This window comes from Phoca vitulina, unplaced genomic scaffold, assembly GCF_004348235.1.
Source record: "Phoca vitulina isolate PV1807 unplaced genomic scaffold, GSC_HSeal_1.0 scaffold36, whole genome shotgun sequence".
In the NCBI taxonomy this organism is placed as follows: Eukaryota; Metazoa; Chordata; class Mammalia; order Carnivora; family Phocidae; genus Phoca; species Phoca vitulina.
In genome coordinates this window covers 12045585-12072719 of record NW_022589739.1, presented here as the reverse complement: position 1 = coordinate 12072719, position 27135 = coordinate 12045585, and the positions used below count along the sequence as shown (strand labels likewise).

Genomic DNA, 27135 nt, shown 5'->3' with positions numbered 1-27135 from the left:
TCTTGTATTTTTATGGTCATCGCGATGGCCAGGCTCTACTAGGGGAGGGGCTCTCTAAATGTATCCGCTGATGCTGCCAGGGACTTGATCTCTTCTGTGCCTGCGTGTCTGGGAGTCTCCTCGGGAGGTCCCTGGTTAGTGCTTACCGTGTGCGGGGCAGCTCTGGTGGGCCCCGTGCCAGATGCTGAGGTTGCGTCAGAGATGCCTAGGATGAGGTCAACACAGTGCCCTGCACATAAATAAATACTCGCAGTTTAATAAACGTTGGTCCACGAACATACAAAACCAGAACCAAAATAGTTTCTGCAGGAGCTCAGAAGGGTTATGAGGAGGGAGCCGGCAGTCTCGGCTGCCAGAACTGTGTGCCAGCAGCTGTGCTGGGAGCTTTCACATTAGCTTCTCGTACAGCCTTCTGAGGTGATTGTTGTTATCAGTATCTTACAGGAACAAGTAAGAGGTTCATTACTTGGCCAAAGTCACTTTCTCTCAGCTTTACCTCAGCTCTTTGTGGAGGAGCCACATCTTGACATGGCAGGTGCCTGATAGACTAAGTGTGCCTCGTTTGAAGTATTGCGTGGGTGAGTCGGGCGGGTCGGGCCAGCCTGAGTCTTTGTGCAGTCGGCAGGAGGTGCAGCTGTGTGCCCAGGCAGGGTGCTGATAGTGCAGATAGGGTAATAACATGTGTGTAACCTCAGGGAAGTACCATCTCATAGGGGTGAGAGGTAAATAGATAATACAGGGTCTAGGTGTCAAGCCATAAAAGCAGGGTTGGGCCCCCTTTACTTTGTGAGGGGTGTGGTGGCTAGGAACTGTTCCTGTGAGACCCTCTGTACCTCAGCTCCCCTCCATCCCCGCAGCTCCTCAGAGTAATCTTCCTCACGGCCTGACCATGTGTTTTGACAGTTTTATGAGTCTTGCCTTGTTATTTCTTGAGACTAGATGCTCATTTTTTTCTTGCCACCACTTAGACTTGGGTCACTTACCCACTCTGGACCTTAGCTGCCTTATCTGTAAAATGAGGCTAATGATAGATAGGTATGTCACGGTCTGAAAGCGGGGACCAATCCAGGTGGTGATCTCTGGAGACTGACCTTGTTCTCCCATCTCTATGATTTCTCTGATCAGACCCGTCTGGTCCTAATATAGGGCTGGGCAGCTAGGAGGCTTGGGATTAAGTTTGTCACAGAGATTACAGAGAGTATTTTATGGCACCTCAAAATTCTAAAACTTTTCTCTGTCACCACCATTAGACCCCTGCAGCAATGACATAAGCTCTTGGCTTCTGGCCAGTCTCTTGGACTAAATCAGTGTTTCTAGCCTGACAGTAAGGATATGACTGAAGTCTGAAGCCCAAGAGGATATTGTAGATACATATGTTTTCTAGTGTGGTGTCTTTCATTGTGAGCTAGGTCAGATCGAGCTAGTGGTTTCCTCATTTTCCTTCCGGAAGGCATGGCCTAAGTAACGGGATCGGGACCCCACCCTTAGGATAGTCACTTCTTCAGGCACTGGGCCAGAAGTCTGAAGCTCCATGAAACACTGGTCATGTACAATACCCACTTGAGTTCTAAACTTGTAAAATAGTCAACTTTGGTATAAGACTTGGGGTGGGGGTCCCAAGGTACCTAGCAGGAGGTTGCAGAAACTCTGAGCTACAGCTAAGTCCACCACTAACTAATCAGACAGTTAATAATAATAAAAATCATAATGTTTATTATTATGATAAAAAACTTTTGTATTATGTACAATTATTATTTACCTTATATAATTGTCACAATAGCCAATGAGATAGATACTGTTATTCTCGTTTTATAAATGAGGAATCTAAGGTCACATATCTAGTAATTGATGTAAGTGGGACTCAACCTAATTAGAGATTTCATGTTCTAATTCCAAGGCCTGTGTTTTTAACCAGTACATTATGCTGCCTCCCCAGTGATCTGGATATATGCTTATATTTCTGTGGGCCAGGCTGCCTTGTTGGGAGGAAGGCGATGTGGTAACAGGTTGTCTCTTCCTCAGCACCTGAAAGAGTCATTTATTTTTGGAATGCGTGCCGAGCGCCAGGCACTGTTTAGATACCAGGGATACTAATTTTGTTAAGTCATATTTTGATTTATTCAATAAAAAAAGGTAGTATAGCATAAAGTAGAGGGCATTGAGCTAGATCCAGAATCCTGGCTCCACTTCTTACTAACTTTGTGACCTTTGAACGGCTTACTCAACTTCTCTTAAATCAATTACTATATTTAAAGCTCTTAGAACAGTGCCTAGCCCCAGGGTGAGTGCTCAATAAATGTTAGTTATTATTATTACTATTATTATTATTATTATTATTATTGTGTGTGTGTGTTTTTTAAGATTTTATTTCTTTATTTGACAGAGAGAGAGAGCACAAGTAGGCAGAGTGGCAGGCAGAGGGAGAGGGAGAAGCAGGCTCCCCGCTGAGCAGGGAGCCCGATGCGGGGCTCAATCCCAGGACCCTGGGATCATGACCTGAGCTGAAGGCAGACGCTTAACTGCCTGAGCCACCCAGGCGCCCCAGTGTGTGTGTGTTTAAGTAGGCTCCATGTCCCGTGTGGGCCCAGTGTGGAGCCCAACGCAGGTCTTGAACTCATGACCCTGAGATCAAGACCTGAGCTGAGATCAAGAGTCGGATGCTTAACCGACTGAGCCACCCAGGTACCCCCATGTTCTCTATTATTAATACTATTTCTAAATTGAGAGCTAATAAATGTATCAGACTGTGGGAATACAGTGGTAAACAAGATAATCTCAACCCTGTCCTTACAGAGTTTACAGTCTAGTGAAGAAGATAGATTTATTTATTTATTAATTTTTAAACAAATGGTTAACAGTACGATGAGTGGTGGGAAGAAGTGCAGAGTGGTGTGGGTCGCTGCAGAGAGGGACCTCACGGCATCTGCGGGCTCAGGAGTTTCTGAGTAAATGTCACAGGTGGGCCCTGAGGTGAAATAGGAACAGCACAAACCCTGGAGCCTGACTGCTCTGCCACTTATCTGTGCCACTTTGGGCGAGTTACTTAATTAGCTTGTGCCTTTTATCTGAATAATGAGGATAATAATAGTATCCATCTCACGAGGTAGTTATGAGGATTAATAAGTAATATTTGTAAAGTGCTAAGGGTAGTGCCTGGCACATAGTAAGTAGTCTATAAATAGGTTAAATAAAATAAATAGGTGAAGCACACTCTTTTTAAAGCATAAATCTTGGTATTCCTCTCTTTAAAATTTTGTATTAACTTGTCCTATCTTGTAGGTTAAAGCCTATGTTCTTTAATATGGCAAATAATAGGATGATCATATCTTTCTGGGATAGTCCTTGTTTACAATTATTTTTCTGGTTCTCTTTTACTCTCAGAAGTGACCATGTTTTGGGACGCCTGGGAGGCTCAGTGGGTTGAGCATCCGACTCTTGACTTTGGCTCAGGTCATGATTCCAGGGTTGTGAGATCAAGCCCCACTTCGGGCCCTGTGCGCAGGGTGAAGTCTGCTTGAGATACTCTTTCTCCCTCTGTTCCTCCCCCCTGCATTTTCTCTCTCTCTCTCTCTCTCTCTCAAATAAATAAATAAATAAAATCTAAAAGAAAAAATAGAAGTGACCCTGCTTAGACTATGAATTACATGGCCATTCACGTATGGTGACCTTCCAAATGAGGCTTGCCGTGGTCTGACCCCTCTGTATTGCTCCAGTCTCATCTTTTGACATTGCTCTGCTAGTGCCTTACCTAAGCGTTTCTTTTCTTTCTTTTTTTTTAAAAAGATTTTATTTTATTTATTTGAAACAGAGAGAGAGAGAGAGCACAAGAGGGGGTAGGATGAGAGGGAGAAGCAGACTCCCTGCTGAGCAGGGAGCCCGATGCGGGACTCGATCCCAGGACTCCGGGATCATGACCTGAGCTGAAGGCAGACACTTAACTAGCTGAGCCACCCAGGCGCCCTTACCTAAGCGTTTCTGCGAACTACTTGTCATTTCCCAAAGCCATGCCATATTTTATTGTTTTGGTTTATTTATTTATTTATTTTGCATTTCTGAACCTTTGTATATGCTGTGCTCTCTGCCTGGAATGACCTCTCCCTTTTACCGCCATCTTTTTTTCCCCTAGCACCGCCCTCTTGGCATATATGTACTCATTCTTCGAGATATATCTCATTTATCTTCTATAAAGATTTGGCCTTGCATACCCAGCTAGGTTTATTTTCTCTTTTGTGCCATTAGTGTAATTAGCGTAACTTTTCATTATGATTCTTATCACCACTGTACTGCAATTATTTACTTTTATGGCCTCCTACCAGATTTTGAGTTGCTACAGGGCAAGGACTGAGTACTCTTTATTCCATTAAAATAAAGTATTGAGTTATGACATAAATATGATTAAATGAATGAAATGCTTGATGCATTTTTACACGTGTGTATACCCATATAACTACCACCTAGATCAACATACAGATACATTTCTGCATCTTCAGAGTCTGGTGTACTAGTTGGCAAACGTTTTCTGTAAGGGACCAGATAGTAAGTATTTTAGGCTTGATGGGCCTCATGGTTTTTGTTGAAGTGGCAAGTTGTTGCGGGAAAGCAGCCATAGGCTGTCTGTAAATGAACATGCATGACTGTGTTCCAATAAAACTTTATTTGCAAAGACATGTCTTGGTCTGGATTTGGCCTGAGGACCACAGTTTGTGTATCCCTTATCTAGCACAGTGCCCAAAGACAAAATAGAAGTTCAGTAAATATCTGTTGATATACTGACAGAAACTTTGATCTTAGAAACCATTTTCTTGTTTTTTTCTAGTACTGGAGCAACTTGTACCTGCAGATCAGGGCTGTGCTTTTGAGAAGTACATCTTGAAGCAGGTTGCCTTTTCACAAGTTGTGTTCATAAGGGAATCAAAATGTCACCTCTTCCAACACAGTTTTGGTGGCCTGTGGTCTCTGGTAACTTTGGGATCCATGAAAGCAGTGAAGGGGTGTATTTATGTAATCCCTGAGGCTATGGACTATGTCTTCTTCATTTTGTCCTTAGTGCCTACCATAGGGTCTTGGACGGGGACACTTAGTAAATATTTGTTTTTGAATGAATGAATGAACTTAAGTTCCTTTCAGTATTTCAGTAAGCCTAATGGAAATTGTACATTTACTTACAATAGAAGTGTCTTTGCTTTTGGTTTGTAATTGTGTCGGTGCTGTGTGGTAACACTAGTTTGCTCAAGCTGGTTGGTGCTTTGACTGGCAGTTGATGCATCATAGGACATAAACCTGTCCAGTGAGTGACCTTGGACACAAGTATACAGCCAAAATAAGCAACTGGTAGCACGGCCCAGGGCTTGAATATCTACATGTTTACTTTCACTTTCTCGCTCATTCTAATCAAAGCCAAGATGGTGAGGTGTGTGATTTCAAAATATTGTTATGAAGCTTTCATAATTGTATATGGTTGGTTGAAATCTGGATCAGCATTTTGAAAAGAAAAAGTAGTGATAATAAACACAGCTGAAAATGTTGAATTATTTCTCAGTAAGTGCACTTTGTTTATAGACAGAATCATTCAAAACATGAGGGGCTGTGGAAGGAAAATAGAATCTAAGTGTTGATAAAAAGGATCGGTTTCATTATTTCTGAGCCAGACATAGGCAGTTAAACTGTCATTAACATGAAACTTTTTTCCCCCTGATAGTTGGCCTTCATCCACAAGTGCCTGGCACTTATTTATTTTTTGTCATTTAGGATTGGTAGTTAGAGACCTGGAGCCTAGGCTGAGGGTAAGTTTTCAGTCATAGAGTCTCTAAGGCGCTTTCCCATTACTGCCCTCCCCCTTCCCCTCTACACACACATACTGTAGCTGGCCAGGCACACAGAGGTTGCCCACAGCATTGAATCTTAATTCCTGCTGCCTCTCATGTCTTCACAGAATTTTATGTGTGTTTTCTGAAGATTCGAAGGGATTGGCATGAAGGCTGGGGTGGGATGGGGGTTGAGTAACTTTAGTGTCAGGAATAAAAGGCAAATGATCTCCCTAAGTGGTCCTAACAATCATATATACTTTAGAAATACACAGTATTTTAATCTCTTATTTTATTTGATCCTTGTTGCTATCCTTGGAGGTAGCCCTATTTGCACAAGGGTAAGAACCTCAGAGGGTAACTTTTTAAAGGTGTCACACTGCTATTAAGGCGCAGAGCCAAGATTCGAAGCCAGGTTCTCTTACTCAGGTATCTGTATTCCATATAATGCAGCGTTGGTTTTCAGACTGTTTTCTAGGTATCCTAGGGCTTCCCAAGCTGCCTCAGGGATCACTGTGGGAGAAATGAGTCATTGGGAGGAGCTCTAGGCTTTACTCATATGTCTCAACTGTAGCCCCTCCACACTCAGCTTATTTTTTAACTTGAAAAAAACCTTTTGGGGGTGCCTGGGTGGCTCATCCAGTTAAGCGTCCGACTCTTGATTTCAACTGGGGTCATGATCTCAGGGTCATAAGATGAGATCAAGCTCTGTGCTGGGCATGGAGCCTGCTTGAGATTCTCTCTTTCCCGGGGTGCCTGGATGGCTCAGTTGGTTGGGAGTCTGCCTTCGGCTCAGGTCACGATCCCGGGGTCCTGGGGTCGAGCCCCGCGTTGGGCTCCCTGCTCAGCGGGGAGGCTGCTTCTCCCTCTCCCTCTGCTGCTCCCCCTGCTTGTCCTCTCTCTCTCTGTCAAATAGATAAATAAAATCTTTTTTTTTAAAAGATTTTATTTATTTATTTGAGAGAATGAGATAGAGAGAGAGAGCATGAGATGGGGGAGGGTCAGAGGGAGAAGCGGACTCCCCGCCGAGCAGGGAGTCCAACGCGGGACTCGATCCCGGGACTCCAGGATCATGACCTGAGCCGAAGGCAGTCGCTTAACCAACTGAGCCACCCAGGTGCCCCTAAATAAATAAAATCTTAAAAAAAAAAAAATTCTCTTTCTCTCTTCCTCTAACCCACCACCCCCCAACTCATGCTTATGCACATTCTCTCTTAACAAAAAACAAAAAAAAGCCAACCTTTCATATTATAGAAAAATTTGAACATATTTAAAACTAGAGAGGGCAGGGATGCCTGGGTGGCTTAGTTGGTTGAGCGCCCCACTCTCGATTTCAGTTCAGGTTTCAATTCAGGTCATGATCTCAGGGTCATGGGATGCAGCCCGGCTTCACCCACCTGCTCTGCGGGGAGTCTGTTTGAGATTCTCTTCCTCTTCCTCTGCCCCTCCCCCTGCTCTCATTCTCTCTCTCTCTGTCAAATAAATAAATTAAAAAAACAAACAAATTAGAGAGAGGGCAGTATAATGAATCCCAATGTGCCCATTACTCCCCATCTGCAATTATGTACTCAAGGCCAGTCTTATTAATTCTATTTCATCTTTACTGTCCCACCTGTTTGGATTATTTTGAAGCAAATTCTAAGCATATTATTTCATTCACAAACATTGTTATGTATTTCTAAAAGAACTGTATTTGCAAACAACCAAAATATCATTATCACACCTAAAAATACAATAATAATCCTTTAATATCAACTAGTCAGTGTTTAAGTTGATTTATTCATATCAGTGTCCAATGAAGCTCTGTACATTGGTTGATCTAAATCTTTTTTTGTTTTGTTTTTTTTTTAGTTTAATGTAGTTCCATTTCTTTATTTTTGGTTTTGTTGCCCTTGCCTGAGGAGACAGATCAAAAAAAAAAATTGCTTAGACCAATGTCCAAGAGCTTATGCCTATGTATTCTTCTAGGAGTTTTATGGGTTCTGGTCTTTTCTTTTTTTTTTTTTTTTTAAGATTTTATTTATTTATTTGACAGAGAGAGACACAGCAAGAGAGGGAACACAAGCAGGGGGAGTGGGAGAGGGAAAAGCAGGCTTCCTGCCGAGCAGGGAGCCCGATGCGGGATGACCTGAGCCAAAGCAGACGCTTAACGACTGAACCACCCAGGTGCCCCAGGTTCTGGTCTTATATTTAAGTTTTTAATCCATTTTGAAATTATTTTTGTGTATGGTGTAAGAAAGTGGTCCAGTTTCATTCTTTTCCACATATTTGTGCAGTTTTCCCAACACCATTTATTGAAGAGACTGTCTTTTCCCTGTTGTATGTCCTTGCCTCCTTTGTTGAAGATTAAATGACAGTATAAATGTAGGTTTAATTCTGGACTGTCTATTCTTTTTATTTTTATTTTTTAAGATTTTATTTATTTATTTGACGAGGGGGGGATCACAAGTATGCAGAGTGGCAGGCAGAGGGAGAGGGAGAAGCAGGTTCCCCGCTGAGCAGAGAGCCAGATGGGGGGCTCCATCCCAGGATCCTGGGATCATGACCTCAGCCGAAGGCAGACGTTTAACCGACTGAGCCACCCGGGTGCCCCTGGACTGTCTATTCTATTCAGCTGATCTCTGTGTCGGTTTTTGTGCCAGTATAATATTGTTTTGATTACTGTTGTTTTGTAGTATAGTTTGAAATCAGGGAACATGATACCTCCAGCTTTGTTCTTCTTTCTTAAGATTATTTGGCTATTTGGGATCTTTTGTGGTTCCATACAAATTTTAGGAATATTTGTTCTAGTTCTGTGAAAAATGCCATTGGTATTCTGATAGGGGTTGCACTGAATCTGTAGATTGCTTTGGGTAGTGTGGACATTTTAACAATATTAATTCTTCCAATCCATGAGCATTATGTATCTTTTTTTTTTTTTTAAAGATTTTATTTATTTATTTGAGATAGTGAGAACGAGAGCATGAGCTGGGAGACAGAGGGAGAGGGAGAAGCAGGTACCCATTGAGCAGGGAGCCTAATGTGGGGCTCAATCTCAGGACCCTGGGATCATGACCTGAGCCCAAGGCAGACGCTTAACCGACTGAGCCACTCAGGTGCCCCAAGCATTGTATATCTTTCCATTTAATTGTGTCTTTTTTAGTTTCTTTCATTGGTGTCTTACAGTTTTCCATTTTGTTTATCAGTGTCTTACAGTTTTAATTTCTCTCATCAGTGTCTTACCGTATAGGTCTTTTACCTCCTTGGTAAATTTATTTATAAATTTATTCCTAGGTATTTTATTCTTTTTGATGCAATTATAAATGGGATTATTTTCTTAATTGTTTTTCCTAATAGCTCATTAATAGCATATAGAAATACAACAAATTTCTGTATATTAATTTTGTATCCTGAAACTTTACTGAATTATTTGTTAGTTCTAATAGTTTTCTGGTGGAGTCTTTAGGGTTTTCTATATATAGTATTATGTCATCGGCAAATAGTGACAGTTTTACTTCTTTTCCAATTTGGATGTCTTTTATTTCTTTTTTCTGGTTGATCTAAATCTTGAGTTTCTTCTAATCCACAGCTTCCCCCTGCCCTCCTTTTTTTCTTTTCCTTGCAATTCTGTGTTGAAGAAACTGGGTCATTTGTCCAGAAGAGTTTTCCAGTTTCTGGATTTTGCTGATTATCTCTCTATGGTGGCATTTAACATGTTCCTACGTTCTCTGTATTGTATTATGAATTGGTAGTTGGATCTTGAGGCTTGATCAGATTCAGGTTTAATCATTTTTTTTTAAGATTTTATTTATTTATTTGAGAGAGAGAAAAGAGAGAGGGAGAAAGAGTGGGGGGCGGGTAGAGGGAAAAGCAGACTCCCAGCTGAGCAGGAAGGACACTGGGCTTGATCCCAGGACCCTGAGATCATGACCAGAGCCGAAGACAGACGCTTAACTGACTGATCCACGCAGGTGCCCTGCTTTTCTTTCTTTTAGAAAGGATGTCCAACTATATCTGGTTTTCTCTCTTTTTATAATGTTTAGATTGATGAGTGGGTTCAGATATTGTCAGTTTTATCTATTTGTTAAAATATTTCCCATCAACTTTTTGCCTGATGATTTTGGGAGCCATTGATGTTTGCTACCTAGATCCATTATTGCATTAGAGATCTAATTAGATATTGAGACTCCTAATTAGATTTAATTTGAACTGCATTTGAAAGAGAGGGTTACACTGTTCAAAAATAAAGTTTGGAGACTATTGGATTATAGCTGTTCTCTAAGAGCACCAATAACGCAGGAACCGGGAACTCTTAAGTGGGGACAGTGACTGTAACTAACTTGTAGTACTTTTTAAACCTTCTTTACTTCCTCATGTGTGCTGTTTTTGGCCTACATTCTTTCCCAATGCAGCAGTTAAACCCTTACAACAAAAAGGGCCCATGTGTTCTAACTTTTAAAGAGCAAAATGGATGGACCATCTTACTCTAGAGCTGGGCTTGGGGGAGGGAGCCTTAGGGGTGGAATGAAAGTTCTGCTTTAATGAACAAAGGAAGTGGTTAGGTTCCTGGGGCCTATGCAGCTTCAAGAAGAGCCTGCAAAGTGACCTTGACAGCATCTAAGACTAGATACTTCCAGCTAAGAATGGGAGGACCAATCCCTTATCCTTACTCCTTATTCTATAGCATAAGGGGACTTTCTAGTCTGTCCAAAGGGCCTGCCTGCTTAGGACTTAAGTTCTGTCCCATCTGACACATTCGAGGCCCAGAGTCTTGGTAGCTGTAAGGCTGACTCTTAGGCATCCTGAACTGATAACCTCCGGACAGCCTGAAGGCTCCTTGTTCTGGGCTCTGTTCTGAGGAGGGCCAAGGGCAGGAGCTTCTTAGCAATAGCTGTGGCTGATCCTTGGCCGCAATACCTTATGCCAGTCTGGCCAAGAGAAGAGCTGCTGTGGAGCACTTGGTGTTCTCTAGCCTTTGCAGAGGTCACAGGCAGACAGGCAGGGGAGCAAGGCCTTAATTAGCTGGGGACTGCTGGAGCAAAGCCATTTGGCAGTGACTTACCTCAGCTTTTCAGTGGGACTGGCTCCTTCTCCTAGTGACAGTGCAAATACTCCCTCATCTTATAGCTTTTGGGTCTCTGAGAGATCGCTCTTCTTCGTGAGCTTCAAGACACTTCTGTGTAGTGCGGTTCAAGGCTGATTTTAAAAGCTAGTTCGGTGGAATGACAAAAATCTTTCCATCTGCACTGTGTTTTTTAACCACTCAAGCATGTTTTATTTCATTTGTTCTGAACCAATAGTCTGTGAGTTATAGATGAGGAGATTGAAGCCCAGAAAGAAGTACTTAATTCAGATTATAGCTAATTATACTCTGGATTCTCAGACTAGAGTTCTTTCTACCAATATGTGAAAGACAAGGGGAAACGAGGAGGATGGCAAATAAAATTGGGTAACTTTTATGTGCCAGGCACTGTTTAAGGTGCTTAGCTTAGTTTTCTCACAATGTTATATGGTTAAAAATTTTACCACTCTGAGCCCCAGAGTGCTTAAGTAACTTAGTCAATATTATAGCTAAGAAGTGGCAGTGCCTGGATTCAGATCTAAGTCTGTTTGACTTTAGAGCCTGTGTCTTTCTATCATTATACTATATTCCTTGACAGTTTTTTATTCTAAAAAATACTTATTGAGTTGCAGATGTGATGCTTGGTAGAAGGGTTACAAGAAAGTGTAAGATTCAGTAATCTCTGCCCTCATGGAACTCATAATTTTGGTGATAATTCACTGCCTCGTTAGAGGGAATGGGGACAAGAAGTAGAGAGAGGGATAGGAGGCAGTGGGAATTCAGGGGTCCCCAGTCTTTCATGGTAGAGGATTTGTTAGAGGAGGCTTCCCAGAGAAGTAGGTACCTCAGCTAGTCTAGTGATGAAGGACATAGGCCCTGGGGTCAGTCTACCTAGGTTCCATCTTTTGCTAGTAATACTTTGGGCAAGTTACTTCACCTCTCTGAGCCTACTTCCTTATCTATAACATGGAGATAATCATATTATCTACCTCAAAGGGCTGTTGTGAAGATTAAGATGAGCTAATTCATGTTGAACATTTAGCAGATTGCCTGACACATAATAAGCTCTCATTAATTGTCATCCATTATAATTATTATTGTCTAACCTGTGTTTCTCCCGTATTCAGCTCGAGTTGAGACAAATGAAGCCAGGTTCTCTTAGGACCTCTTATTATCAATAAACTGGGAGTTTATTTAAGCGATTTCAAAATATTCCATTGAGGCCTAAGATTCTGTCAGAGTAAAAACTGCCACTTAATTGTTTCCAGGAGGGCAGCTGTTTGTATCTGGTGGCGACCCAACCTGGCATGTGCTTCCTAAAGCATCTCTGGTTAGTCCCCGGAGGTGCTATTATCTGGTAAAGACCCCTTTTTCCTCTCCTACTTCATTGGATAGGCCAGAAGCTGGCCTTCTTTAAGAAACTGGTCTATTCCCTTGAGAGCCCATGTTTCCCCTCCCCTCCCGCCATGTTCTTTATCACTAGACTAGCGCTGATGTACCTACTTCTCTGGGAAGCCTTCCCTGGCAACTTCTCTTACCACCAAAGATTAGGGCTCCCCTCAAGCTCTCATTACCTCCTTTCCCGCTGTCTATCCCTATGTTCCCATTCCCTCTGTCATAGCAATGAATATCACCAAATTATGAGTTCAGTGAGTGCAGAGATTACTAAATCTTACACTTCCTTATATCCTTGTACCTAGCATTGCATCTGTAGCTCCGTAAAGATTTTTTAGAATAAACAACTGTCAAGGAATATAGTGTAATGATAGAAAGACACAGGCTTTAAAGTTAGCAGACAGATCTGAATCCAGGTTAACTTTCCCCCAAGCTTATTGTGCTGGAGAAAGTAATGTGATTTTAGTAGTCCAAGTCCAGTTCCTATTTAGGGTCCTGTCCATTTGGGGAACTGTGGAATAATAGTACCTTTATACATGTGTACACTGCATTCTTTTATTTTTATTTTTTAATTTTTTTAAAAGATTTTATTGATTTATTTGACAGAGAGAGAGACAACACAGCAGGGGGGCTGGTAGAGGGAGAAGCAGGCTCCCCGCAGAGCAGGGAGCCTGATGCGGGGTTTGATCCCAGGACCCTGGGATCAGGACCTGAGCTGAAGGCAGACGCTTAACGACTGAGCCACCCAGGCACCCCTAAAATAAGTTCTTAAAAAGTAAATTAAAAAATAAAATAAGTGTTCTTCAGAATATCTCTCTCATATGAAAAGACAATAGGTATTACTCTTGAGAGACCTTTGAGATCAAGTTTGGAAAAGCTAGGATCCTTTAATATGATAAGGAAAGGTACGTAGGGTTTCCTACATTTAAAAAAAAAATTATTTAGTTGACAGAGAAAGACACAGCGAGAGAGGGAACGCAAGCAGGGAGAGTGGGAGAGGGAGAAGCAGGCTTCCGCTGAGCAGGGAGCCCGATGTGGGGCTCGATTCCAGGACCCTGGGATCATGACCTGAGCTGAAGGCAGATGCTTAATGACTGAGCCACCCAAGCGCCCCCCCCCCCAACTTTTTTTAAGCTTTAACTCATGACCCTGAGATCAAGAGTCCCATGCTCTATGGGCTGAGCCAGCCAGGTGCCCCTCCTATATTTTTTTGATTACGGAATTTCCACCCCCTCCCTGCTCCCTACCCCCAAACTCCAGACAAACCCATCTATTGACATTACATAAGACACTAGTGTTCCACGGAACACAATTAGGTAAATGAGCACAAAGTGGCTTCCTGCTTTTCTGTTAGTAAGGCTTGGAGAAGTTAAATGGCAACCTGTCCTTTGGTTGGCAAGGTAACTCCAGGGCTCCCCTTCTTTTCACAGACTGGGTGTTGCTACAGAAAGCTGGAGATCTTGGTTAATCCACCAGTCCCTGATTATGTCCTAGAATCAATGGTAAGAGATTTAGCTAATCGAGCATCTATAGTTGGCCTAGTCTTTTGGTTCTGGAGGAGAAGATAAATGCCCTGCTTTGAGGGAACGTCACTCAGTTTAATCAGAGAACTGTCTGTCTGCTCTCTTGTGAATTGCAGCTGGCCCAGAAGTGTGTTGGGGGTGGATTGCATTCATAATTTCAGTCTTGCAGAGTTCTGGGTTTCAGTCCTCACTCAGCTTTGACTGAGGTACTTCTATTTTCTCAATCCTAGTTTTCTTATTTATTTCTTTTCTTTCTTTTTTTTTTTTTAGAGAAAGAGAGAGAGTGCATGAGCACAAGTGGCGGCCGGGTGGGGGGAGGGTGTGGAACAGCAGAGGGAGAGGAAGAGAGAGAATGCCAAACAGGCTCCACCCTCAGTGCAGAGCCTGATGCGGGGCTCGATCTCATGACCCTGAGATCATGACCTGAGCCGAAACCAAGAGTCGGATACTCAACTGACTGAGCCACCCAGGCACCCCGTTTTCTTATTTAAAGATGAAAATGTTGGGGTAGATTAATTGCATTCTGTAAGTAGTTATTAAACATTTACTATGACCCAGTCATTGTTCTAGGATAATAGGGACGTAGTGATAGAACACCAGATACTGCCTCATGGAACTTCATCTCATAGAGATGGTTGGATGATATGAGTGAGGAAGTATATCTTACAGATTAAGACTTTAGTGGTTGAGGATCACTGTAGTCTAGCAGGCTTCCTGGAGATGGTGTGACTTAGTGTCTAAAACTCTGTTTAAGGTTTATCTCCTGCAGAAGTTCAGGGAGGCGTTTGGATTGGAAAAATGACCTGAGTGCAAGTAGGAGTGAGCAAGGAGATTGGGGTGCTCAGGTGAAGGTGTTATCCTGTACCGCTCTTAGGCGTGGCACTCTGCTGAGGGGGCATTTTCCAGGCAGCTGTAGGTAGCACTGCCAGGGAGAATTTGCAGCTAAGGACAGAGGGAGGGGCTGGTAGATGGGGGGTTGATATTGTGGGTAGAGGCAAAGAATCATAAGTGATGAAGTCAGAAGTTAAAAGGATTGGGAACTGGTGAGTTGTGGCATGTGAAATGGGTCAGGGCAACAGTTCTTGTCTCAGGTTTTAAATGACAGAGGGACTTGAAACCTGAATATGTTTATATATAATTTACTAAGTTCTTACCATGGGCCAGGCACTGTTACTAACATTTTTAATGGTAAGCTGGTTTAATTTTTTATTATTTAATTCTTATTTTTAGAGTATTTAATCTTTATACCCATCCTAAGAGGGTAGGTATACTATTATTTTCTTATTTTACAGGTGAGAAAACAGAGGCCCAGAGAACTTAAATAACTTGCTCAAACTCACATGGTTAATGAGTGGTGGAATTGGGATTCAGGCCTGGATGATATATTTTAGGGTCCTTGTTCTTAATCACCATGCTGTGCAGTTTTAGGCAGTGAGAAGCCATCACAGATTTCTGGCTAGTGAACAACTTGTTGCCAGTATGTGGTGCAGGGCTGTGTCCCAAGGAGAGGTGGAATTAAAAGCAGGAAGACTAGCCACAGGCTGTTGTAGTACTCACCTCACTTACTTTTGACGGTATGTAAAAGTCTTGACATGACTTCCTGAAATGGATCTGGCAGTGGCCAGCCCTACTTGTAATTAGCCCATTTTAGAAATCATTTTCCAAAGAATTTTAATCTACAGGAAGCTCTCCTATCCCTATTGAACAGGCTGTTCTAGGCAGAAGGGCCCCAGGAATTAGGTCAGGATGCCTCCTCTGGAGTCAGAGTCCAAGCAGCATTTGCAAGAGGGGAAGTATTAAGACTTCCTGCTGCCATTAGAGTTCGCTCTCCTGATATGGGGGGAATATCTCCATCATGGTTGATAGTCTGGCTGCTCATCTTGAGAGACTGGGCAAGTGGGCTGCCTTATGGAGATGTGACAGACATAGTCCTTGTCCTTGAGCAATCCACAGATTACTGAGAAGATAAGCACACAGGCAAGTACACTCAATATTGTGTCACAAGTGCTACAGTAGAGGAACATAGAAGTTGTATTGGGAGAAAGAAAGGAGGGTCTAAATGCTTAGCTAGAGGGTGTCAGGGAAGGCTTCAGAGATGTTTAAGGTGGATCTTTAAGGATGACCAGAAGAGTGTCTCTCGGGTCCTCACTTCCAAGATGACCAAGGAAAGAAGGAATAATGGTCATGCCAAAAAGAGCCGTGGTCTCATGCAGCCTCTTTGCTGCACCAGCTGGGTCTGTTGTGTGCCCAAGGACAAGGCCATTGAGAAATTCGTTATTCGGAACGTAGAGGCTGCCGCCGTCAGGGACATGTCTGAAGCAAGTGTGTTCAAGGTCGATGTGCTTCCCAAGCTCTATGTGAAACTACATTACTGTGTGCGCTGTGCCATCCATAGTAAGGTGGTCAGGAATTGCTCTCGTGAAGCACAGAAGGACCCAACACCCCCACCCCAATTTAGACCTGCAGGTACTGCCCCACTACCTCTACCAAAACCCATGTAAGGAGCTAAGTCCTTTGGGGGAAAAAAATGGAGATTATACTTAAAAAAACAAACAAACAAAAAAAGGATGACCAGAAGAGTACTAGGTAATGTGAGTGAAGAAATACATGGCATGTTCAGGGAATGGTGACTTGTTCCTGGTGCTGGACCGACTGTTGGGCTGCTCAGAAGGGATTCTGAATGGCAAAGAGCTTACATCCTGTTGGAGTTGAGCTTTACTCTAGATATTTAAGGTGGAGAGTCACTTGGTCAGAGTGGTGTTTTAGAAAGATCTCTTTGATGCCTGTGCTCGGGAGGCCGAGAGTGGATAAACTAGAGGCAGGAGAGCAGTTGCAAATGCTGGAGGCTGGGACTAGGGTAGTGGTCATGGGGATTAACTGAAATGTGTGAGCGAAGGGCGGAGGAAGAAGTGTTAGGTGACTGGATGTTAGTGTGAGGCCGTTAACACATGGAAATACAGCCTAGAGAGCTGCTGTGGGGAGTTTATGTTGGTTTTGAGATGCTCGTGGATGACATCTGCTACTTAGGGGAGAAGATAGGAGCTTTGGAGTTCCTCAGAGAGGTAGGAGCATAGCTATGGGAATGATTTCCAAGTGAGAGTAGATATCATTAGCAATAGGTGAGGGGCGCCTGGGTGGCTCAGTGGGTTAAGAGTCTGCCTTTGGCTCAGGTCATGATCCCAGAGTCCCATCGGGCTCCCTGCTCAGTGGGGCATCTTCTTCTCCCTCTGCCCTCCTCCCTGCTCGAGCTCTCTCTCTTGCTCTCTCTCAAATAAATAAATAACTAAAATCTTAAAAAAAGAGTAATAGGTGAAGTCACCTGAGTAAAATCCATAAAGTACGGAAAGGAAGGAGGTTGAGGATAGGGCCTAGGAGAACTCTGATATATGTAGACAGAAAAGCTAGGGAAAGAGTCTTGAGGAGGAGCAATCAGAGAGGTAGGAGAAAGTACTGTCTGGGAAGCCAGGAATGGGAAGAGTTTCTAAAATAAAGTGTCTTAAGTGTCTATTGAAGCAGAGAACAAGTAGGGTGAGCCCTGAACTGAGCTGTTGAGTCATTGGTGACCTGGTGACGGCAGTTTCAGTGGAGGGGTGGGGATGGTAGCTAGACTGCTGTGGCTTAGGGAGGGAGTAGGAGGTGAGGACACAGAGGCAGCAAGTGTAGACTTCTCTTTTGAGAAAGATAGTGGTAAGGGAAGGAAGGAAAGAAGATGATATTTTGAAGAGGGACCAGAGAAGGCAGGTTCAAAGATTTTGTTTTTTCAAAGTTGGCGGAGTGGAGTGGGGAGCTGAGCTGGTCTAGGTTGAGGGAGGAGAGAGGGAGGAATGTAGCCAATGGAGGTGCCGTGTCTGTCTCAGAGCGTCCTGTTCCTGTCGGAGCCCTACACTGTGGTGTTCTGTTGAAGCCTGCAGTCACAAGGAGTGTGGGGTAGGTAGGGGAGACCTGGACATTAATAATAATTAACGATAGTACTATATATTGAGTAACCTCTGCATGCTAGGCATTTTTCTAGATACATCGAGCACAATTCTAATGCTCACCACAGAAGTACAGTATAGTCACCATTTTCTATGCAGAAATAGATGAGGTAAGAAACATTCAGCCAGTGAGAGGTGGAGCCAGCATTTCAGCTGAGGTCTGTGAGCCCTCAGGGTGTGCTCTTTCCACACCACTGTTGTTTTTCCCATTAGAAACTCAATCCTTGAAAGGGGGTGAGGATGGGTGGATGGCCCAGAGAGAGTAAAGGTGGAGTTCTGTGATCGGCCCTACCCTGGAGGGACTGTGACTTAATCTCTGGAGCGAAGGAGAAAGGCCTTGCTCTGTTTTCTCTCTGCTTAGCCAGTGGCTTTCCCTTTATTTTTCTCCATCTTTCTGTAATTTGCTACCAACGCCAATAGGCCCTGGCTGCTGCGTATTGTTGTTGACTCACAGAGCAAAAAAGGATCAATTTCTTTCTTTTTAAAAAATATTTTATTTATTTATTATTTGAGACAGAGATTGAGAGAATGAGTGGGAGGAGGGGCAGAGGGCGAAGCAGACCCCCCCACGGAGCAGGGAGCCTGATGCGGGACTCGATCCTAGGACCCTGGGATCGTGACCTGAGCCGAAGGCAGACGCTTAACCGACTGCGCTACCCAGGTGCCCAAAAAGGATCAATTTCTAAGCCCAAGCTATTCTGTTTGACAACTTACCTGTGAGGACTTGCTGAGTTGTACAATGCCACTCTCTTTGGCACAGGGCACATGGTAAGCTTCTTCTTGATAAATATTTTTATTTAAATGGAATAATTTTGGATCAGTGGAAAGAGCGAAACACTGAAAATTAGAAGGTATGATTTCCAGTGTGAGTGAGCAGCTAAGTTACTCAGGCAGGTCACTTCCCCTTGCATATTTATTTGACATAAGGCGGGGACTGTTTTACTATCCTTGTACCCACATACCTGGCTCACGGCCTGATTGAACAGGTGTCCTGAGTAAGTTATTATGGAGTAATTTAATCTGCTCTTCTGTTAAATGAGAGAGTTAGACCTTTTGATTTCTAAAAGTCGTCCCAATTCTAAAAATGTGTTGTTCTGTGAGGATTTATATACTTTAATTATAAAATATAAGTGTGGTCATTTATTTAGGGCCTACTACTTGCCAGGCACTGTGTGATGCTCTTTACATACTTATTTTTTTTTTAAATTTTTTTTATTGTTATGTTAATCCCCATACATTACATCATTAGTTTTAGATATAGTGTTCCATGATTCATTGTTTGTGCATAACACCCAGTGCTCCATGCAGAACGTGCCCTCCTCAATACCCATCACCAGGCTAACCCATCCTCCCAACCCCCTCCCCTCTAGAACCCTCAGTTTGTTTTTCAGAGTCCATTGTCTCTCATGGTTCTTCTCCCCCTCCGATTTCCCCCCCTTCATTCTACATACTTATTTTTTTAAGATGATTTTTAAAAATTTTAAATTTTGTCTTGGTTGTTTAGAAATATTATGGTCCCTTGGGCTGTCAACTTGACGAGGACAGTACGACCTCTGCTTGTTTACCATTGTAGCTCTAGTGCTAGACATAGTCCTGGGCATGTGATAGATGCTCAGTAAGTTTTTGTTGAACAAGTGAATGAATGGATGTTATCATCACAACAATTCTGTAACAGAGGTACTATTAGCTCCATCTTACTAAGAAAATTACAGTTCCATGGTCATAGAACTAGTATATAGCTAAGATAGAGGATTCAAACCTAACTATAGAATTATTAGTGCCTTTACCACTTAATACCACAATGCCTCCACTTATCTGATGTTTAAAAAAAATTTTTTTTTTTTAAGTAGTCTCTACACCCAACATGGGGCTTGAACTCACGATCGCTTACTCTTCTGACTGAGCCATCTAGGTGCCCCCACGTACCTGATGTTTTAATTGAAAATTTGAAAGGAAGGAAGAGAGTGAGGAAAAATGCAGAGCAGAAAGTCAAATTTTTGTGAGGGATTGGTAATGGGGTTAGATGTTGGGCACCAAAGTTTTATTCATGTTAAGAGTTGGCAAGATTTCGGGGCGCCTGGGTGGCTCAGTTGGTTAAGCGACTGCCTTCGGCTCAGGTCATGATCCTGGAGTCCCGGGATCGAGTCCCGCATCGGGCTCCCTGCTCGGCAGGGAGTCTGCTTCTCCCTCTGACCCTCCTCCCTCTCATGCTCTCTGTCTCTCATTCTCTCTCTCTCAAATAAATAAATAAAATCTTTAAAAAAAAAAAAAAAGAGTTGGCAAGATTTCTAGCACCTTAAGGAGACAAAGGGTTTATAAAAGCAGCCACTATTCGTTGGCTATTTCATTACTGTGTAATAAATCAATGACATTTAGAAGCCATTTCCGTTGTTTTAAGGATCGTCTGTTCATTGAAAACTCTCAAATTTGTGTTTCCAGCTCAGACTTCTCTGAACTTTAGACTTGTATATCTAACCTCTTAATTGAGATTTTGGATGTCAAATCAGCATTTTATTTTATTGTTTTTTATTTTATTTATTTTTTTAAACTTTTTAAAAAAAAAGCTATTTATTTGAGAGAGAGAGAGAGAGAAACAGCATGAGAGGGGAGAGGGCCAGAGGGAGAAGCAGGCTCCCTGCTGAGCCGGGAGCCCGATGTGGGACTCGATCCCACGATTCTGGGATCATGACCTGAGCCGAAGGCAGTCGCCCAACCAACTGAGCCACCCAGGCACCCTATTTTATTGTTTTTTAAAGATTTTATTTATTTATTCGTCAGAGAGAGAGAGAGAGCACAAGCAGGGGAGTGGCAGGCAGAGGGAGAGGGAGAAGCAGGCTCCCCGCTGAGCAGGGAGCCCTATGTGGGGCTCGATCCCAGGACCCCGGGATCATGACCTGAGCCGAAGGCAGACGCTTAACGACTGAGCCACCCAGGCCTCCCGTCTAATCAGCATTTTAAACTTAACAAGTTCACACTTACATTCAGTCTGTCAGCAGATCATATTTGTTCTACCTTTAAAACGGATCCGAAATTCAGACATTTTTCATATCCTCTGCTACTACCCCCTTGATCTGAACTACTGCTGTCCCTTTTCGTGGAGAGGTAATAGCCTCTTAGTTGGTTTCCCGCTTTTGCCCCGCCTGCCAACAGTTTGTCTTAAATGGAACAGTCAGAGCGATCCTTTCAAGATGTAAATCTAATCATATAGCTCTTCTGTTCAAAACCGTATCTTTCAGAGAAAAAGTCCAAGTCCTGGGCTTTCAGTTACCTGGCTTATCTTCATCTCCCTCCACGTGCTCACCCTGCCCCGTGGGCCTCCTCACTGTTCTTTGAACAAGAGGGACATGCTCCTGCCTCGAGCCCTTCACATTTGTTTTTCCCCTCTTTTTCCTCTTTCCGTGGGGCTCCTTAGCTCATTTCTTTCAGATCTTTTGATCAAATGCCAACCTCTCAGTAAGGATTTCTTCAGTCATTCTATTTAAAAATAGCAACTCCTTTCTCAGAGCACCCTGCAACCTCTTTCTCTGTATTTCTCCATAGCCTTTATCACCCTCTGATAGATTTCTTTCTCCAGCCCTCCACCTTGTTAGTTCCACAGGAGCAGGGATTTTCATTCATTGCCAAGTCCTCAGTGCCTAGAATACTGACTGGCGTGTAGCCTATGCTTAGTAAGTATTTGTTGCATGAAATCTTTTGGGGCAGCTACATTGCTAGAGGCTTTATAGATATTTGTTTACTTTTCTTCACATCCCAGCAAGATGAGGAAAATTACAAGTGAGGAAAATTATTTGTCCAAGATTGCATGGCTAGAAAGTTGTAAAGCCTAGGTCTGTTCCAGGCCCCCCAAAATATTATAGAAGGACGGAGTCTAAATATTATTGCTTTGCTGCTGAGTGAAGTGTGTAAACCAGAGGCCTAGATACCAGAAGAAAGGCAAAGCCTGAACGTCCTGAATTGCGCATTGTTCATTGACTCACGTGGGAACACACTGATATTTGTGATGCTGCTGCTGCTGGAAACCTAAAACGTACCTGGAAAGAGGCCTCTGGGTGAAATCTTCCTGTGTGCCATTTGACACACCTTTGGCTTGTACACGCAGAAAGTGTACCCCTTCTGGGTTTGGGATGATTTGGAAATTTTTCTCCCCCACTCCCCGGGAAAGACCTTCTTCCCATAGTTTGGGATAACCTTAGAGTTACTCAGGCCAGTTGCTTCACATCGCTCTTCTTTCCTGAGGCTTAATGTCAGCCAAGGTCAGAGTGTCAGCCACCTCAGGGTGTACTGGAGTGGTACTTTCTATGGTATGTGATTAGAAAGGCCTAGGTCAGAGCTGTTCCTAGAGTAAGATGAGGCTAGAGTCTGAAATATCTTTAGGGTAAAATGAGGCTGAATTCAAATGCGATCCTAATAGAAGTGTGTCACTGTCAGAAAAGAAGGTGAGGGAGAATAAGATCAGGATGCACACTGCCCCTGCCCCCCCCTCCCCCCCGCAGCTGGAATATACTATATCTCTCTCCTAAGTCTCAGTACCTGTAGCCACCCCCCACCATTTTTTTTTTTATTGTGGTAAAATACATGTAACATAAAATCTACCATTTTCACCATTTTTTAACTGTACAGTTGAGTGGTATTAAATACATTCATGATGTTGTGAAACCATCACCACCATGCATCTCCAGGATGCTTTTCATCTTGTAAAATGGAAACTTATACCCATTAAACACTCACTTCCTTTTCCTGCACCACCCCCCGCCCCCCCCAAGCACCTGGCAGCCACCTTTCCACTTTCTGTCTCTGTGATTTTGACTGCTCTAAAACCCAGGTGCCAGTAAGTTTGGGGTGAGGGACCTGGTGAAGGAAGCCCTGGACTTACGAGAGACCCAGACAGATGGAGCAGAAGCAGATGTGTTCAGGGTAAGACTATTCTCAGTGACATGAGGGAAGTAGAAGAAGAGGAAGTGGAAAAAAGTCATCCTGGGGTATGACATGGTCAGTGACATGTCCAGAGAATAGTGAATAGTGAAGTGTGGATCAGAGTGGTCCCCCGAGTGAAATGAGATTGGAATCAGAGCTGTTCGATGGGAATAATGAAAATAGGATGAGAACTTTCCCCAGGGTAAGATAAGCCTGGGGGAAAAGTGTATGGGGTGAAAATACCCTTCTCAGGGTGAGAGAAAGAGAATAGCATGTTTGAGCAGGCGCAAGTAGCAAAGGAAGCATAGTGAGAGGAAAGAATTTTAGGGCAAAATCTTTAGAAGATGAGGCTAGGGAGACCAGCAGATGTCAGATTGTAGAGAGCCTTGTATGTCCTGTTAAGGATTTGAGACTTTATTCTTTTGGCAAAGCAGAGTCCTTGAAAAGTGTAAAATAAGGGTCAAATTTGCTTCTGGTCACTGTGCCCTGTGTTCCCAGGAGAGCTAAGGTCAGGAAAGGCTAGACTATGGCAGCTTAGGGACTTCAGGCAGATGTTTGCTGGAAACCACAAGGATCTGGCTTATGGGTTTGAGCTGAGATATGTGAGGGAGGGGGTGGAGTCACAGGGAAATCACAGAGGCTTTCCTGGACTTGGTAAAAAACTAAGAACCTCCATAGTTGCACAGCATTGTTAATGTGCTAAATGACACTAAATTGTTCACTTTAAAATGTCAATTTTTGGGGCGCCTGGGTGGCTCAGTTAAGCGTCTGTGTTCAGCTCAGGTCATGATCCCAGGGTTCTGGGATGGAGTCCTGAGTAGGGCTCCCTACTCAGTGGGGGGTCTGCTTCTCCCTCTCCCTCTGCTGCTCCCCTGCTTGTGCTCACTCACTCTCTCTCAAATAAATAAATAAAAGCTTTAAAAATAAATATATAAAATGGTCAATTTTGGGGGTGCCTGGGTGGGTCAGTTGGTTAAGCATCTGACTCTGTTTCGGCTTAGGTCATGAGATCAAGCCCCTGCGTCAGGCTCTGCGCTTAGTGGGGAGTCTGCTTGGGATTCTGGTGTTCATGACATCCATGACCTGGCTCTTGTTTATTGCCTTCTCAGCAAATATCTTTGTTTTCATTCCTGCTTTCCATTTTGCTTGAATGTCTTCCTTCCTTGTCTGGTAGCTCCTCATCCTTCAGAACCCAGCTCCAGGGTCACCACTTTTCTGGAAGCCTTCTCCGATTTCCCTGCCCACAGGTAGGCAGCCCATTCGCGTTATTCTTTCATTATACTTGGTATGACTCTCTGTTAGGTATCTCACTGTATTGCGATTGCTTTGTGTGTGATCGTCACACAGCTTGGGAGGTTTTTTAAAGACAGGGGCCCCACTTTCTTTTTTTCCTGTACCCCTCACCCAGTATTGCACAGAGATGGCTCTCACTGATTATTTTAGAGAAATTCTTATTTCTACACCATACATACCCAGTCACAAAACGCTAATAATAGGCTATGTTGGTATTGGTCCGTGTAGTGAGGTTAACAGGAGGCATCAGCCCGTAACTGCCTTGCATTTCTTTTCTTTCCACCCTGGCCCACAGATTCCATGGAACAGCAACTACAAACCTCAGGGCTTAGAAATTAGTTCTTTCATCAGAAAAATAGTAAAAAAAATAAAGAATATCTGAAGTGAGTATAAATGGCAGAGTGTTAGTTGTCTTTGCCAATATTGACTCTCTCATTCTTTTTTTAATGATAGAGCACTTGAGTTTTAGCCGGGCATATATCAACTTTTTGTAATTCTTTTGCAACTAAGTGTGGCCAGATGCCCAAGTTCGAACTAGTGGAGTCTAAGTGGAAATGGCGTATCTGCCACTTTTGGGGTCACGTGCTTGAAAAGAGTGGCTGAGTGTCTCTCTTGTCCTTTTTCCTTCCTGCCAGCTGGGGGATGATGAGAGCTACAGCACTTTTTGGTCCCGGAGATGGAAGTGTCACATTGAGTGAGGATGGCAAAGTTCCACTCTCTGCCTCAGACTGCTCCCTGCTCAACTATTATATGAGAGAGAAATAAACTTCCCTTTGAGTTAATCTACTGTGAATGGGGGTCTCTTAGTTACAGCCGCTTTAGCTGCCCCCTCCCTGATGCAGGGAGGCGTTGGGTTACTGCAGCCTCAAGTTGCTTCTTCCTGCTGCTCCTGGGTGTCTCAGCCTAGTTACTGCGCTCCTCACGGTTCTTGCCTTGCCTTGTCTCTTAGCCCTAATTCCTGTTGCTCCGACGAGTCCCTGAATTCTTTTTTTTTTTTTTAATTTTTAAAAAGATTTTATTTATTTGAGAGAGAGAGAGACTGCAAGAGAGCACAAGCAGGACCAGCGGCAGAGGGAGAAGCAGACTCCCCACTGAGTGGGGAGCTGGACATGGGGCTCGATCCCAGTGTCCTGGGATCATGACCTGAGCCGAAGGCAGACGCTTAACTGCTGAGCCACCCTGAATTCCCTTGAATTCTCTCATGTACTTAAAAAAGTGTATTGAGGTGAAGGTTGTACCATTATAAAATTAACCATTGTAAATTGAACAGTTCAGTGGCATTCAGTACATTCACAGTTTTATGCCACCACTACCTCTATTCAGTTCCAGAACATTTCCACTACTCCAGAGTAGAGCACCTTACCTATTAAGCAGTTTCTTCTCATTTCCCCTTCCCGCTGGCAGCCATCAATCTACACTCTCTCTGTGGATTTAATTATTCTGGGTATTTCATATAAATGGAATCATAGAATATGTAACCTTTTGTGTCTAACTTCTTTCTTTCTTTATTTTTTTAAGATTCTATTTATTTTTGAGAGAAAGAGAGAGAGAACACGAGCACGAGCGGGGGGAGGGGCAGAGGGAGAAGCAGGCTCCCGCTGAGCAGGGAGCCCGATGCGGGGCTCGATCCCAGGACCCCGGGATCATGACCTGAGCTGAAGGCAGACACCTAACCGACTGAGCCTCCCAGGCGCCCTGTGTCTAACTTCTTTAACTTAGCATAATATTTTGGAGGTTTGTCCACATTGTAGCATTTGTCAGCACACCATTTTCTTTAAAAGTGTTTTTATTGTGCAAAATATATAACATAAAATTTGCTATTTTAACCATTTTAAAGTATATAATTCTGTGGCAGTAATTACATTCACCGTGTTATACAAACATCACCATTCTCTGTTTCCAAAACTTTTTCATCATCTCCAAAGAAACTCTGTACCCATTAAGCAATAACTTCCCCTCAGCTCCTGTTAAATTTTCATCTATTTTCTGTCTCTATGAGTTCGCTTATTCTAGATATTTCACATTTCCTGTGTTTTATATAGGATCATACAACATTTTTCCTTTTGTGTGTGGCTTATTTCACTTAGCATAATGTTCATAAGGCTCATCTGTGTTGTAGTATGTGTTAGAAAACTTCATGCCTTTTATGGCTGGTAGTATATCATATGATAGAACACACCCCCACACACCCCACAATTGTTTATCCATTCATCTGGTGATAGACACTAGACCCGTGGGCTGTTTCCACCTTTTGGTTCTCAGGAGTAGTGCGGCGATAGACATGCATGTACATGTACTTGTTTGAGTACCAGTTTTTTGTTTTTTTTTTAAGTAGTCTCCATGCCCAGTGTGGGGCTCAAACTCATGACCCTGAGATCAAGAGTCACGTGCTCTACCGGCTGAGCCAGCCAGGGGCCCCTGAGTACCAGTTTTTAATTCTTTTGGCTACATACAGGACCTAGGAGTAGAATTGTGATTAAAGTATAATTCTATATTTAACTATTTTAGGAACCACTCAAACTGTTTTCCACAGCAGCCGCACTATTTTACATTCCTACCAGAAGTGTCTAAGGGTTCCATTTTGCCTTACCTTTGTCAATACTAGTTATTTTTCATTTTGTCTATTTTAATTACAGCTATTCTAGTGAGTGGTTCGTGGTGTCTCACCGTGTGTGTGTTTTTTTAAAGGATTAAAAAAAATTTTTAAGTACAATCTACTCCCCAACGTGGGGCTTGAACTCAGTACCCCAAGATCAAGAGTTGCATGCTCTACCGACTGAGCCAGCCAGTCACCCCTCATTGTGATTTTGATTTGCATTTCCCTAATGATGAATGATGTTGAGCATTTTTTCATGTATTTATTGGCCATTTGCATCTTTGGGGAAATGTCTGTTCAAGTCCTTTGTCCATTTAAAATTAGGTTGTCCTTTTGTTGTTGAGTTGTTAGGATTCTTTATATATTCTGAACACTAGACCCTTATCAGTTATATGATTTGCAAATATTCCTTCCCATTCTGTAGATTGACTTTTCACTTTTTTTTTTTTTAAGATTTTATTTATTTATTTGACAGAGACACAGCTAGAGAGGGAACACAAGCAGGGGGAGTGGGAGCGGGAGAAGCAGGCTTCCCGCGGAGCAGGGAGCCCGATGCGGGGCTCAATCCCAGGACCCTGGGATCATGACCTGA

General features: G+C 43.1%; 2 protein-coding genes across 5 annotated transcripts in view; both read left to right on the top strand.

The window, feature by feature from the left end:
- Window positions 1–27135, top strand: part of STIM1 (stromal interaction molecule 1) — a 186930-nt gene that overhangs the window by 27974 nt on the left and 131821 nt on the right. The window lies entirely within an intron of this gene.
- LOC116646290 (40S ribosomal protein S26-like) lies at window positions 14966–16343 on the top strand. The gene has a single exon (XM_032426879.1). The coding sequence runs from the start codon at window positions 15920–15922 to the stop codon at window positions 16262–16264; it is 345 nt and encodes a 114-aa protein (XP_032282770.1). The 5' UTR covers window positions 14966–15919; the 3' UTR covers window positions 16265–16343.

Coding starts and splice junctions, on each gene's coding strand:
- LOC116646290 (XM_032426879.1), top strand. CDS start 15,920: ATGACCAAGGAAAGAAGGAATAATGGTCATGCCAAAAAGAGCCGTGGT.